Genomic DNA, 15,757 nt, shown 5'->3' with positions numbered 1-15,757 from the left:
GTGCCTAGCCCTTAAAGGAGACTGAGGTGTGACATCTGTTGATTGTCATGTATTTAAGAACACAGTAATAAGAACAGGAAGATCTGGTGTCTCCTTATTATCTTATTAAATAAAAAAAAACAAGTTTTTTAAACTGAAAGTAAGGAGCGACATTAAAACTTAAAACGAACAGAAATTATTCCGTATATGAAAGGGGCTGTCCCCTTCTCAACGCTTCGCTCTTTACGCTAAAGTTTTTTATTGTTTTAAAAAATAAAGTTGTGAGACAGAGTCAAACTTTAGCGCAAAGAGCGAGGCGTTGAGGAGGGGACAGCCTCTTTCATATACGGAATAATTTATGTTCGTTTTAAGTTTTAATGTCGCTCCTTACTTTCAGCTTAAAAAACTTGTTTTTTTTTATTCAATTTCTTATCGTTTTTTAGTTAATGCAGCTTTTATTTTGGCTCACCGTCATTGAATAAGTAAACAATATTTGCATAAAATTTTTACTTTTTTTTGCTAAATGGATGTCTCTAAATTTGGTTATGACGTAATTTACAAATTAACTTACGTAACTAACTTCTATATTCGTATATTTTTCTTCCGGCAAAAAATACAAAGTTGCAGATTTTTGCAGATATGAGCTTGAAACCTATGTAATAGGTTTTTCTGATACGCTGAATCTGAAGGTTTGATTTTCATTAGAGTTCTTTCACTTTTAGTGGATGTTTCCCCCCTCTTTAAAAATCGAGTAAATTTTCTCAGGCTCGTAGCCTTTGATGAGTTATACTAAACTTAATAAAATTTATATATTTAGAATCAGAATTATAAACCTATTCTTGTGATACATTTATTGACATCAAAATTCCGTTTTTAAAAGTTTCGATTACTATTGAGCCGTATCGTTTGTTTTTTTTATTGTTTTTTTTATTACGTATATGAGGGGGTTCTCTCCTTAGTCAATACCACGCTCTTTACGTTAAAAGTAAAAAAAAAATTGATTCACAAACCCCTGAATCACAAAGGCCGTTTAATTAGAATAGATAGGTCTTTTGAAAGAACTAAAAAAAACTGTAGCATAAATAGCGAGTTATTGACTTGCGGGAGACCCCCCTCATATACGTTATAATTTCTGTTCGTTTTAAGTTCTAATGTTGCTTCTTACTTTCAGTTGAAAAAACTTGTTTGTTTTTTTATTTAATTTCTGATCGTTTTTTAAATAATGCTTGGAAATCCGGCGCCCCCTTCATAGAAATATCCCTTACCCCAAAGAAACATCCTCCACGGAAAGATTCTCCCGAGTAACCCCCTCCTCCATTCCCCCCCCCTCCAGAAAAAAAATCCTTCCTGAAAATGTATGTATACTTCCCAATAACCAATAAATAATGCTGACAAGTCCGGCGCCCCCTTCATGGCAATTTCCCTTCCCCCATGAAAGCTTCCTGCATGGACAGATCCTCCAACATAACCCCCGACCCACTCCCCCACTACCAGAAAAAACCCTCCTGAAAACGTCTGTATACTTCCCAAAAACCAAGACTAAATGTTAACATTGGGTAAAGTTCATAACTTTTAGCCCTCCCCCCGGGGACTTCGGGGGATTAAGTCATCCTAAAAGATAAAGTTATCATATTTTCGACCATACTGAACAAAATGGCTATCTCAAAATTTTGATCGGGTGACTTTGGGAAAAAAATGAGCATGGGAGGGGGCCTAGTTGGCCTTCATTTTTTTGGTCACTTAAAAAGGGCAATAGAGCTTTTAATTTCCATTCCAATGAGCCCACCCACGATATTCTAGGATCACTGGGTCGATACGATCACTCCTGGGAAAAAAACAAACAAATAAACCCGCATCCGTGATCTTTCTTCTGGCAAAAAATGCAAAACTCCGCATTTTTGTACATAGGAGGTTGAGACCTCTACAGTAGGGTTTTCTGAGACGCTGAATATGATGGTGTGATCTTCATTAAGGTTCTATAACTTTTAGAGGGTCTTTCCCCTCTTTTTTTGAAAATCAGCCAAATTTTCTCAGGCGCGTAACTTTTGATGGGTAGCACTAAACTTGATGAAAGTTATATATTTGAAATCAGCATTGAAATTTGATTCTTTTGATGTATCTATTGGTATCAAAAACCCGTTTTCTAGAGTTTCGGTTACCATTGAGCCGGGTCGCTCCTTACTTACAGTTCGTTACCACGAACTGTTTGATACATAAGCTAAAACAAAGCGGAGGTTCACTTTCCACAATTTTTTTGTAAGGGTCCTAAGATATACCTAAATGGCCTTTATTTCACCAATTAAGATGGCGCTAAAGAGCATCATATTTTTGCTATAGGTTTTTTCCTCTTGGTAGTTCAGGACGAAAAAATACTTTATGAAAAAAAACTTTTAAAAAACCAAGTTTTATGAGTGGACTAAAAAAGGGAAATTTTTCGCTTCTAAAGAATACTTTTGATGTACATACTTCAAAATTGTCTAAATATTTTGAATGTCGTTAACTCTTTAAAAAAAAATTAAAACTTAAACAAAAAAAAACTTTAAAGTTAAACAAAACTTTAAAAAAATTTAAATTTAAACTTATAAAAAAAATTTAAGAATTTAAACGTGGTGCGCATTTTCAGTCAACTACCTGTTGAAATTTAAGTATTTATCATGCATGCATAATTTTATGAATGCTGTGGACGACAAATTCACAGTTCTTTAAGTAAAATGCGAACAACGTATAATTTTTTAGAAAATTTGTACAAGTTTGAATAAAAGAGTTTACAAAATTCAAATATTCTGAAAATTTTGAAGTATGTATGTTAAAAGTATTTTTTAGAACCGAAAAATTAAGTTTCCCCTTTTTAGTCCATTTATAAAACAAGGTTTTTTAAAGTTCCTTTTTATACAAATTATTTATTCAACTCTTTTTGGTCTTAAATTGTGCCTACTTAGTTCTTCAGTACATACTGTATTCAAACCATGAAACATTAAACCTTTTCATACCAGAAACATTTTCAGGAAATATAAAAAGAAAAGCATTATGTGAATCTGGGCAGGATGCACAACGAGTTAAGTTTCTTAGGCTGAATAACCGTTTCACATTTGTAGTATTGCTTTATTACGAATAAAATGATTGATTAACTGATACTTAACCTTTTATCAGGCTGAACTAAGACGACCCTAAAATCGCAAGCAGACAATTCTCCAAAACACTGATTGTCATTCTATTAATCTTCATAAATTCTTGCATTTATAGACTACCACACTTAAAAAGAGGACAAAGAATTTTTTTGTTTTTTAATTTTCATGAATCTGTAGTAGGTATTTTAATACCTACTACATTTTAAAACTTTAAGACATTTTAAGGCTATATTTTAAAGCTTTTCATCCGAGCCACAACTATGTTATATAAACATTATGTTATATGAACCACTCTGAAACAATGAATTATGATTTTTGTGTCAATATCTACTTTGACGCTTTATTGAGAATTTCTAGATTTTTTTTTTTTGCGCCCACGCAGAAATTTGTGATCAAGAGAAGAAATGGCAAAATTTGTTCTTATGAAGAAAAATGTGCCAGTTCTACACATGGCAGTACTTTTGCTATATTATCAGAAATTTATTTGGGTCACATTAAGCGACACCATTTGAAGGAGAGCAAGTATTTTTCAGGGCCAGCCTAGGGCTATCGAATATTCGTTAATACCTGCAGAGGTGTCATTAAGTTTTTCTTTGTGAATGAGATAAGAAATAAATAATGTCCAAGCGGAATAATACTGCAGAAACACATATTTTTTTTCGGGAAATTTTCCCTTTTTGGTGTATTTCTTTTAGGTTTTCAAACACAAGGGTGTATTGGGTGTTTTTCCTTCCCCACTTCATGTTTTCATAGCGTGTCAAATGATAAAAATTAAGCAAAAATTAGATCATGTTATAAAATAATTGACTCTTAAATAACCAAAAAAAAAGAAACTGTTTCTAGGAAGAAATTTATTATTTAAACGATTCGATGTCACCTTTTTTTACTTTTAAATATACTAATCCTCCAAAAGTTCCAAAGAACAGATAGGATTATTTCCCTCGAAATTTCCTCGTGAACATATAGGTAAGCATAGGGATATGGATGTTGTCAGAACCTCTTGAACTAATGTTTTATTCTAATACCTAAACAAAGGATTTAGCAAGTAAAATGTAAGAAAATCAGAAAGCAATGACTGAAATTGTGCGTTGACTGTAATCTCATTCCAAAAAGACACAGAAATTTACGAGAATGTCAATTTCATTCAAGAAAGACCGGTGTTTCAAGAAACATCTTTCTTCAGGGAAACAAAAAATTGTAACGAATCATGACGGTGATGACAAAACGGTTGATCTAAATAAATTTACCTGGAAGTACTCAACCACAAAATGGTCGACGCGAGGATCTAGCTTAATCCTAGCCTAGCGATTCCTGGGATGGCGTTCCCGATCCTCAATAACGTACACTAATGATAGACTGGGTTGATTCCCTCCAATAGAGGTAGGAAATCCTATTATAGTAAACTAAGTCTACAGAAGTTTCAACAGCAAAAAATTAAAACAAGCAAGACACAATGGTCTAGCAAGGTATATTTTAGGAAAACTAATTAGCCCAATAAAGAGCTTAATAAGATGAATTTTTCGAAAATTAATCCAGTCCAGGGGCGTCAATTCCCGAAACTCGTGGAAAAGGGGTTAAATTTGTTTTTCAAAATCTGGGGGGGGGACAATGTTTTTTTTTCAATGAAACTACCAAGAAAGTATTTCTTTAATAAAAATACCAGAAAAAGGTGTTTTTCAAAATCTAGCGGGGTGTTGTCCCCCCTCCCCAATTGACTTCCCTGGTCCAGTCTGGTATCAACGTTCCCAGATATCATTGTTCAGTGCTCAAACTTCTCCTTTTGTTTATTTACCTCTCATTTCTTTTATTTCCAGATTTTAGTTTGGCATACACAAACGAAGAAAAGCCAACCAGCTGAGAAGGCAGCAGGGGCAAAGCACAACGACACTAACATTCCATTTCTGTTGGATCAAATACTGTGATAATTCTGTATTCAAACAGGAATAAAATTCCTTCAGACTTGCGCCAAACCGGCCCTTCCATTCAGTGGGCTGTGAGACTGTAAATTGGTAGATCACGCCATTATATTGCTCAGATAATGTTTATTCTAACTTTAACGTATATCATTATTTAAATCCCAAGTGGTTTCTAAGTTTATATATTTACTGAGCTTGTTTCTAGTACGATTTTCAATATTAAAGTAAGAGTCATTGCAAAATTTTTCAAATATTTCTATGTCTTAGAAGCATGGCTACCAGGTATATCTTTCAGAAAAGAAAGAAGCAGAATTAATGAAAACAGACTCTTCTACTTCCTATCAATCTTGGCTTAAGGAACATGTTAGGTAGCCTCTTAAGCTGTAGGATCTATGCTTTCGGGCTAAGATCAAGAGATGCATCTCTTTGATCTTTTCTCAACACTGAGTCAGTCGACCTTATTGCTTAATGGAAAATTGATTTCTTGAAATGCAGATTCTAAGTTTAACAGGGCAATAAATGAGTCAATCGATCTTTTTCTTAAATTAGTTAAAAAAAAACTTTTTCTACAAAAGAAGTTTTTCGAAAAAAAGTAAAGAAATCCATTAAACCAAAATGAACAAAAATAAAATCAAATAATCTACTAAGCATACAACCACCCCAAATCATTATTAATTAATAAATGAAACTCAAAACGAACAGGAATTAATATGAGTAGAGTTCTAAAACCCTATGCTTTCTAAAATCCAGAATATAATTTGTACCTTACTGAAAAAAAATTCAAATGAATTTACTGAAAAAAAAAATGTGCATTGTCAGTTTAATATACATATGCTGATATTTATTCCTATAAATCTTAATTAATTTTTTATTTGTTAAAGCTATGAAAATGAAAACAATTAGAAGAATTTTTTCATCCTTCGTCAATTCTTGGACCAGGTGTGGTTAATTTTTCATCAAGAAATTTAACGATGCAAGAACAATCAGTGCTTGAAAAGCGTCCAAAATTTTGTTTTAAACCAGATAAAGTCCCCTTAGAAGACCTTATATCTTCAATAGTAACATATTTGCACAAAAATACAGATCTAATAAAATATGTTAGCTTAGTAACAGGCTCTACCGTAAAAGCCCTTTCCAATTTTGTGTACAAACCGGGATTTCTTAGTACGAACATCATAGACTTAAAAATTATTAAAAACTTGAAAAAGGATGATTCAATTACCATTACAAAAGCAGATAAGAGTAACACTTTAGTTGTGATGAATACTGACGACTACGAATCAAAATTAAGAAGTTTACTAAAGGATGAAAAAACATACAAGAAGCTATCGTATAATCCAACAGACTCTTTTACAAATAAATTTAAGAAAGAATCGAAGTGCTTAAAGGATGAAGGAAAAATTACACCTCAACTCTATTACAAATGCCTGCTACGCAGTTCCTTGTGCCCTAAACTATATGGACTTCCCAAAATTCATAAGCCTAACCTACAATTACGACCAATTGTGTCAAGTACAAGGTCACCAACAAGTGTTTTGAGCAAATGGTTAGTGTCAATCTGTAAACCACTTTTGTCTACACAAATTTCGTTTATTAAGAATTCTTCGAATTTGGTTGAAAAACTGAAAAAAGTAGAAATTTCTTCGAATTCTTTGCTTTCAAGCTTCGACATTGTATCAATGTACACAAATATTGATGTAGAAGCAGCCGAAACTCTTCTAGAAGGAAAGCTCTTAAGAAATTTGGATTTGATCAGTGGCAAAACAGATTTAGAAGTTTCTGTAATTATGTATTTAGTGAGGTTGTGTAATAAGTTCTCTTATTTTTTTCAATTTAGAGGGGAGTATTTCGAAAAAATAAATTGTTTACCTATTGGGGCCCATTTATTACCTTTATTAGTTAATATTTTTTTTGAGAATATTGGAATAAGTACTTTACATTCATATTTTTTAAAACCTAATTTTTGGTGACGGTATATGGATGACATAATTTCAGTATGGGATTATGGCGAGGAGGAATTAAAAGGATTTTTGGAACTTCTTAATTGTTTGGGAGGGGATTTAAAGTTTACTGTTGAATTGGAAGAGAATGGGAAACTTCCTTTCCTTGATGTTCTTCTTTTGAAAAATCAAAATAGTCTGGATTATAAAATTTACAGAAAACCGACAAATAACAATAGATTTTTCTCTTATGGTTCCGGTCACGCTCGCCAAGTAAAAATTGGTTTGATCATTTCTTTAACTGATCGGATCTTTAGTATTTGCTCTCCAAAATTTGTTCAGGAGAAATTGTCTTTTCTAAGGAAAATACTAATAAGTAACATGTATCCAGAATGGTTAATTAACCAGACTTTTTCAAAAAGAAGAAAAAGGTTTCTAGAGATTTCTAAGGAAGTCTTTGAGACAACTCAGGAGAAGGATTTTTTTTGTTCCTTACCATATGTACCCGGGTTAAGTGAAAAACTTAAGAGAATTTTACAAAGCAATGGTTTAAGGGTAGCTTTAAAGAGTAATAATACTTTGGGTAGTTTTCTAAATTCTGGGAAGGATCTACCTTCATTGGGGCAACAAAGTGGGGTTTATCAGATCCCATGTACTTGTGGAAGCTCATATGTGGGACGTACGAACCAGAGTTTGGAAATGAGATTATTACAACACAAAGATTCTATTTCTTCGGCTTTAAAGCAAGACTCTAAGTCTGAAGATTTGACTTCAGCCCTTTCAGAACATATTTTTAATTTTCTAGACCATTTTATTTTGTTCGAGAATGTCTCTTTGATTTCTAGGGATCGGGGTTTAAAGCAAATTTTTCGTGAAACTCTTGAAATAAAGAAAATCTTATTCAAGAATATTGCTTTGAATAGGGATACAGGTGAATATGTGCTGAATTCTATCTATTATTATTTATTAATATCTGACAGAGTAAAGTCTAATTCACCCAATTTAGTTGACCTTTGTCCAAATGTTATAGAATTTAACGCTAATGAACAGAATCCAAGAAGGTCAAAGAGAATAGCTTCCGCCTTTGCTTTGAAAAGAATTAGAGATTCAAACAATATGTAGTGTTATTTGATTTAGTATATAAACTTTTGGTTTAAATTGTTTTATTTTAGTTTTACCACTGATGACGGTCACTGTATACGTGACCGAAATATCTGGTATTTTTGTGAATTTCTATCATTGTTATAAAAAACACTGTCTATTAAAAGGATTTTATCCCTATTTGAACTTTTATTTATCGTCATGGAAAGGCAGTGTGGTCTCCGAAATTATCTACGAATAAACTTAAAGAAAAAAATCAAGCATGGGAAATTCATTGAAAATAAGTAGGATTATTTCTGGTTAGGCCTATATATTTTCGTATTTGTGGGGGAGGGTGGCGGAAGATTGTGGTAAAGTTAAGTGGAGCACTGTTAGGACCTTAGGAATAATAAATAAGTAGTTTAAAAGATTTTCTTCAATTTTTTAATATTTTCTTCAGAGGAGCCACTCAGAAATAAATTTTGGATATAAAAGTGACAAAAAATTATTTTTATTTGACAATCTATTGGACCTAATTGCAAAACGTTTTGTTGAACATGACGTTAGATCATTGTTCGTACGGAAATATTCTTTGTAACTGGGGAGCCTTTGCCTCTCCACTAAAGCAAAATGTAGAAAATTGGGTAGAACCTCTTCCCCAACCCTCTCCCAAGAAATAGCATCACCTCCTCAACAAAAATTCTAGCTCCTGTCTTTATCCTCTCAATTTATGGAATCCTCAAGATAGATAGGGAACCGGCGTCCCCGTCCCCAGAAGTTCCCCAATCCGTCGGAAAATTTTCCAAGGAAAATCACCCCCCTTCCCTAGTAAAATCCCAAGTTCTTTGCTTTTAATTGATTAAGTATCAATTTTTACAACCCTCCCAGCCCCTTCCTTTGAACTAATTCTGTGTATACCTGAAGACGCAATGAGAGTTAGTATGTTTTGGTGTTAATACATATTTTCTTTAATGTGAATTGTATAAAACTATATTTGACTAAAAATCATATATCTACCGTTTGTCTTTACCTTTCTTGATTTTTCCAGCGTTCAAATATAAGTAAAACCAATAAATCGGATTCAAACTGGATATAAGATAACATTTTGTCATTGAAACGGTCGATTGTCTTTGTGACATGTTTCATTGTTAATAGCCTCATTTATATGCTGATTATAAATATTAGAAACTACTATTATCTTTTTTTTTTTAAATTTATATATATCGTTCCTGAAAGTGTCTCACTTTACTTTATCCCCCCCCTCCTAGTCTGATATATAGCCCAAGTTACATGTTCATTAAAAATAAGTAATTCTTGTTATATGTTTGCGTATTTTGAAAGGGGGATTGGTAGATGATAGTGGTACAGTTAAGTAAAGTGCTCTTACGAATAAAAAACAGGTAGGTTAAAAGTTTTTATTTTGTGAGGATCTATTCTCCGTACAGACCCCAAGTCCCTTTTTCTGCTAAGTTTAAATGCAAATAATAGGTATATCTTATAACAGGTAATTATCAGCGTTTCGGTTAAGTTTCTTTTTGGCTGGAATTGTTTTATTAACCACTTCCTATCATTAGACTCAATTAGCGGGCCAATGTCTCTTCACCAACGCACAATCTACAATGTTAATTAGAACACCTTCCCCACCTTCGACGAAAAACTACCGCCACCTCCTGAATGAAAATTTTAGCTCCAGCCTTAATCCTTCGAATATTTTATTGCCAGTTGCCCCTCCCCCCTCCGATTCTAATTTTGAAAATTCTAATTTTGCTACCTATAATTTTCTATCAGATATATTTGTAGAAAAAAAGCTTGAGAGGGGGGGGGCTAGAAGCCGACCAATAACCTTTGACTCTTAAGAAGGGTCATGGCGCTTTCGATTTACAATTGAATAAACCACTTTGTGAAGTTATACAATTACCTCTAGTACGGAAAGTGCCTCTGGGAAAAAAATTAATGGAGTAGGGGGGAGGCTAGCTACCCTCCGATCACTTTTTACTCATAAAAAGTGAATTACAACTATCAATTTCCAACCAAATGAGCCCTCTATGAAGTTTATACGAGCATCCCTTCCATAACAGTCATATATACCCCCAGGGCATAACTTACAACGCCTACCCCCGGGCCCTGGGGGGCTATATTGACATCGGAGTTTTTGATATCTGAGCTTTGAACTATTCTTAACAAAATGTCTATCTCAAAATTTCCATATCATGCATTTAGGGTGTGGAGGGGCGTGGTCTAGTTGCTCTCCGATCTTTTTTGAATCTTAAACAATGAAAGTGAACTTTCAATTTCCATTCAAATGTACCCTCTCCAAAGTTTATACGAGCTTCCCTTTTGATCCTGTTCAAACATATAATTTCCAGAACTTTTAACTACGTTGAACAAAATGGCTATACCAAAATTTTAATTTGACGGGTTTGGGAAAATGGTGGGCGTGGAAGGGGTGTTAGTTGCCTTCCAATCACTTTCGACTATTAAAAAGGGAATTAGCCATTTAAATTTCCAATCGAATAAGCCCTTTCTGAAGTTTCTACGACAACGCTTTCTATATAAACCTTATATGCCCCCAGGGCATAATATACCACCCTTGCCCGGAGGGCTGGGGGGGGGGGGGTGTTATCCTCTAAGACCTAATTTTCTGAATTTTCAACTACATTGAACAAAATGGCTATCTAAAAATTTTGATTGGATGTGTTTAGGGAAAAGATGGTCGTGATAGAGGTGTTAGTTGCCCTCCAATCACTTTGACTATTAAAAAGGGCGCTAGTCCTTTGAATTTTCAATCGAATGAGCCCTTTTTTAAGTTTCTACGACAAAGCTTTCTATAAAAACCTTATATGCCCCTAGGGCATAGTTTACAGCCCTTGCCCTGAGGGGTGTTGGGGAGTGTCCTCTTCAAAAACATAATTTCTATGTGAAAATCAACAACGCTGAACAAAATGGCTATCTCAAAATTTTGATTGGATGTGTTTGGGGAACTGGTGGGCGTGGAAGGGGTTTTAGTTGCCTTCCAATCACTTTTGACCCTTAAAAAGGGCACTAGATTTCTCAATTTCCAATTGAATGAGCCCCCCTTTGAAGTTTCTACGACGACCCCTTCCATATGAAGTGCCTTTGGAAAAAGAAAAATCAATAAATAATAAAACATTGGAGCCGTATGGCCTTTACTATAGCGTTGCCTCCAAATGGTTACAAAAACCTTAAATACGCCCTGGGCATAAATTACAACCCTTACCCCTAATCTCTAGGGTTTATTTCAACCCCAAAAGCCTTGTTATATGATATTTGGACTATTTTGAATAGAATGGCTATCTCAAAACTTCTATTAAATTCATTTCGGGACAATACCACGTGTGTGCGTGTGGGGGGGGGGTGTTAGCTGCCCTCCCATCACTTTGACTCATGAAAAGAGCACTAGAGCGTCTGACTAGCAATCCAATGAACCCCTTCGAAAGTTTATATGAGCAGGCCTTCTATAAAAACTTATATTCCCCCAGGACAAAACTTACAACCCTTGCACTGAGGGCTGGGGGGATTTTTTTTCTCAAAGACATAATTTCCAGACCTTTCAATAGCAATCTCAAAATTTTGATTGGAAGTGTTTTGGGAAATGATGGGTGGGGGGAGGGGAATTTGTCCTCTGATTACTTTTGACTAATAAGAAAGGCACAAGTCCTCTCAATTTCTAATCGAATGAGCTCTTTTTGAAGCTTCTACGACAAAACTTTATACAAAAACCTTATATGCCCCAAGGGCATAACTTAGGAACCTTGTCCTGAGGGCTATGGGGGGAGGGTTGTCATCCTCAAAGACATAATTTTCTAACCTTTCAACTACGTTGAACAAAACTGCCATATCAAAATGTTGATTGTAAATGTTTGGGAAAATGATGGTTGTGGGGGGGGGTGAGTCTCCCTCCCATTACTTTCGACTGTTAAAAAGAGCAATAGCCCTCTAAATTTCCAATAAAATGAGCCCTTTTTGAAGTTTTTACGACAACACTTTCTGTAAAAACCTTATATGAACCCAGGGCATAACTTACAACATTAGCCCTGAGGGCTGTGGGGAGGGGGGTTGTCATACTCAAAAACATAATTTCCAGACCCTCCAACTACGTTTAACAAAATGGATATATCAAAATGTTGATTGGAAATGTTTTTTAATGTTTGGGAAAATGATGGGCGTGGGGGAGGGAGGACATTCGCCCTCCAGTCACTTTTGACTATTAATAAGGGCACTAGCCATCTCAATTCACAATTGAATGAGCCCTTTTTGAAGTTTCTACGACAACGCTTTCTGTAAAAAAAAACTTATATGCCCCCAGGGCATAACTTACAACCCTTCTCCTCAGGGCTGTGGGGGGGGGGGGTGTTATGCTTAAAGACCTAAGTTCCAGAACTTTCAACTACGTTGAACAAAATCGCTATCTCAAAATTTTGATTGGATGTGTTTGGAAAAATGGTGGGCGTAAGAGGGGGGTTTGTTACCCTCCAATCACATTTGACTTTTATAAGGGGCACTAGCCCTTTCAATTTCCAATCGACCGAGCCTTTTTTGAAGTTTCTACAGCAACGCTTTCTATAAAAACCTTACATGCCCCCAGGGCATAACTTAAAGCCCTTGCCCTGAGGGATGTGGGAGGGGGGGGGTGATTTTCATCCTCAAAGTCATAATTTCTTGAACTTTCAACTGCGTTGAAAAAAATGGCTATCTCAAATTTTTATTAGATGTGTTTGGGGAAATGGTGGGCGTGAGAGGGGGGCTAGTTAACCTCCAATCACTGTCTACTATTAAAAGGGCAATGACCAATCGAATAAGCCCTTTTTGAAGTCTCTACGACAAGCCTTTTTATAAAAACCTTATATGCCCCCATGGCACAACTTACAACAATAACCCTGAGGGCTTTGAGCGGGTTGAAATCCCCAAAGACCTAATTTTCAGAACTTTCAACTAAATTGAACAAAATGGCTATCTCAAAATTTTGACTGGATATGTTTGGGGAAATAGTGGGCGTTAGAGGGGTATTAGTTACCCTCCAATTACTTTCGACTATTAAAAAGGGCACTAGCCCTTTCAATTTCCAATTGGATGAGCCTGTTTTGAAGTTTCTATGAGAACGCTATCTATAAAAACTTTATATGCCCTCAGGGCATAACCCTTGCCTTGAGGAGTCTGGGGGGTCTGTCATCCTCAAAGACATAATTTCTAGAGCTTTCAACTATGTTTGAACAAAATTGATATCTCAAAATTCCGATTGAATGTGTTTGGGAAAATCGTAGGCGTGAGAGGGGGGTTGATTGCTCTACAATCACTTTCGACTATTAAAAAGGGCAATAGCCCTTTCAATTTCCAATCAAACGAACCCTTTTCGAAGTTTCTACGACAACACTTTCTATAAAGACCTTATATGCCTCCAGGGCTTGACTTACAACCCTTGCCCTGAGGGTTCTGAGGGGATTATCATCCTCAAAGACCTAATTTCCAGAACTTTCAACTACGTTGAAGAAAATGGATATCTGAATGTTTTGATTGCATGTGTTTGGGGAAATGGTGAGCGTGAGGGGAGTTAGTTGCCCTCCAATCACCTTCAACCGTTAAAAAGGGCACTATCCCTTTCAATTGCCAATTGAATGAGCCCTTTTGATGTTTTTACGACAACGCTTTCTATAAAAAAACCTTATATGCCCCCAGGGCATAACTTACAACTCTTGCAAAGAGGATGTGGGGGGGGAGGGTTGTCATCCCCAAAGACTTAATTTTCAGAACTTTCAACTACGTTGAAAAAAATGTCTATCTAAAAATTTTGATTGGATGTGTTTTGAGAAATGGTTGGCGTGAGAGGGGGGTTAGTTGCCCTCCAATCACTTTCGACAATTAAAAACGGCACTAGCCCTTTTAATTTCCAACTGAATGAGCCCTTTTGAAGTTTCTATGACAACGCTTTCTATTAAAACCTTATATGCTCCCAGGGCATAACTTACAACCCTTGCCCTGATAGCTGTGGGGGGAGTTTCCTCCTTAAGGACATAATGTCCAGATTACATAATGTCCAGATTTTTCAACTACGTTGAACAAAATGGCAATCTCAAAATTTTGATTGGATGAGTTTGAGGAAATGGAGGGCGTCGAAGGGGTGTTAGTTGCCTTCCAATCACTTTCGGCTATTAAAAAGGACACAAGCCCTTCCAATTTCCAATCGAATGAGCTTTTTTCGAAATTTCTACGATAACTCCTTCGATACGAAGTGCCCTGGTCTAAAACCAAGAAACCAAAAATAAAAGAATAAATAATACATTGTGCCAACATCGTTCTTTACTTAGGCAGCAGTATTACGCTGCCTATGATGGAAGAGCCATATTTTCCTTCAGAAAAGTATTCTTTTTCAATAATTTATTTACACCAACAGCGTTAGCAATTGCAGATTATCAGGTGGCTCACGTACCAGCAATGAATTCCGATAAGCAGAGCCGTTCCTAAGGGAGGGGGGCAACTGGAGTAGTTGTCCCATGTGTCGTGGCTTGAGGGGCACCGCGGCTGGGGAATTGCCCACTTTGATCCAGTTTTTCACTTTGATTCGGCTTTTTTTGCTTATATTTGAGTCAGGAGGGGGACGCTTCAATTAATGCTGCCCCAGGTACCACCAATCCCAGGAATGTATCTACCAATAAGCAGTTTTAAGATGGTGAATCTGCCTTTCTTTTGGAAAGACCTTAGATTTTAAACAAAGTAGCATGCATCAAGAGAAGTAGCTACGATATAGAGGTTATGTCTTTCTAGGAAATAATAGTGCTGAATGGAAAATTAATTTCTTGAAATACAGGTTTTAAGCTTAATATAGCAATCAATGAGTCAATTAACCTTTTTCTTAAACAACAAAAAATCCTTTCCTTTGGAAAGACCACAAATAAACAACAAAGCAGTATGTATCTAGAGACGTGGCTAGGGATACACAGAAGATATTTCAGTTAATATGGGAATTGGATTATATTACTTGCTCATATTTTCAGCAGAGAAAACTTTGCGGTCTGAATTTTCAAAAAATAGAGTTCGAAATTGGTTTTGTTCTTCTTCAAATAGGTTCGGAAGCATAAAGAAGGTTTTCAAGCTAATTAGCTTTTATTAACTTGAGAGCAACACATTTGGAACTCATCTAGCAAGAATATGTTAAATTGTCATTTGAGAGACCCATGAGCACAATCGTCACCTGCACCCCGTATGTCAAAACGTTTATGTTCTAGAAAAAAACATAGTGACTACTTCCTTCTAGCCATAGTTATGGATAATAAAAATATCTAATCCAGAAAACACCCGTAAATACGAAAGTGAACAAAGTAAAAGCAAGGCTTTATTGATTTGATCTTTACTTTGAATTAAAGTACTGCATCGGTTTTCTGCGTAATATCCCGCCTTTCAAATACAATTTCCCCCACATATTGTTAGCCTTTTGATGAAATTTTGTAAAAAGAAGTATGCTGTCTGGTAGCCTCCCAGAAATTCTTAAGGTTAAATGCAAAAGTTCGTGTCCCTAATAGTCCTATGGAGGAATAGAAAGAAACATCTTTCACACAATACAGCAGATAAGAGCAAATCCATCACTTCTACCATGTTAAGACTGCTCACTTCTGATCAGGAAACAGTGAGACACAGCAGAGACATAGAATGGACCCATTAGGAACACCCGTTAGGTGTTTGAAAATTAAATCCAGCTTGT

The 15,757-nt window shown here is 35.5% G+C and overlaps 1 protein-coding gene across 2 annotated transcripts in view; it reads left to right on the top strand.

The window, feature by feature from the left end:
* The window catches only part of LOC148956240 (galactosylgalactosylxylosylprotein 3-beta-glucuronosyltransferase P-like), a 171,083-nt gene extending 165,565 nt beyond the window's left edge, over positions 1–5,518 (top strand). The window contains exon 7 of one of the 2 annotated variants that reach the window (XM_089094683.1): positions 4,922–5,518. In XM_089094683.1, coding sequence (XP_088950809.1) covers positions 4,922–5,029 — 108 coding nt within the window. In that variant the 3' untranslated portion in view covers positions 5,030–5,518. The remainder of the gene's footprint in view (positions 1–4,921) is intronic. The other variant, XM_089094675.1, reaches the window with a different exon arrangement.
* Positions 5,519–15,757: the final 10,239 nt, after the last annotated feature.

This window comes from Artemia sp. Qi Xiang Cuo, chromosome 1, assembly GCF_049724085.1.
Source record: "Artemia sp. Qi Xiang Cuo chromosome 1, ASM4972408v1, whole genome shotgun sequence".
NCBI lineage: Eukaryota > Metazoa > Arthropoda > Branchiopoda > Anostraca > Artemiidae > Artemia > Artemia sp. Qi Xiang Cuo.
This window is presented reverse-complemented; position numbering and strand designations above follow the sequence as displayed.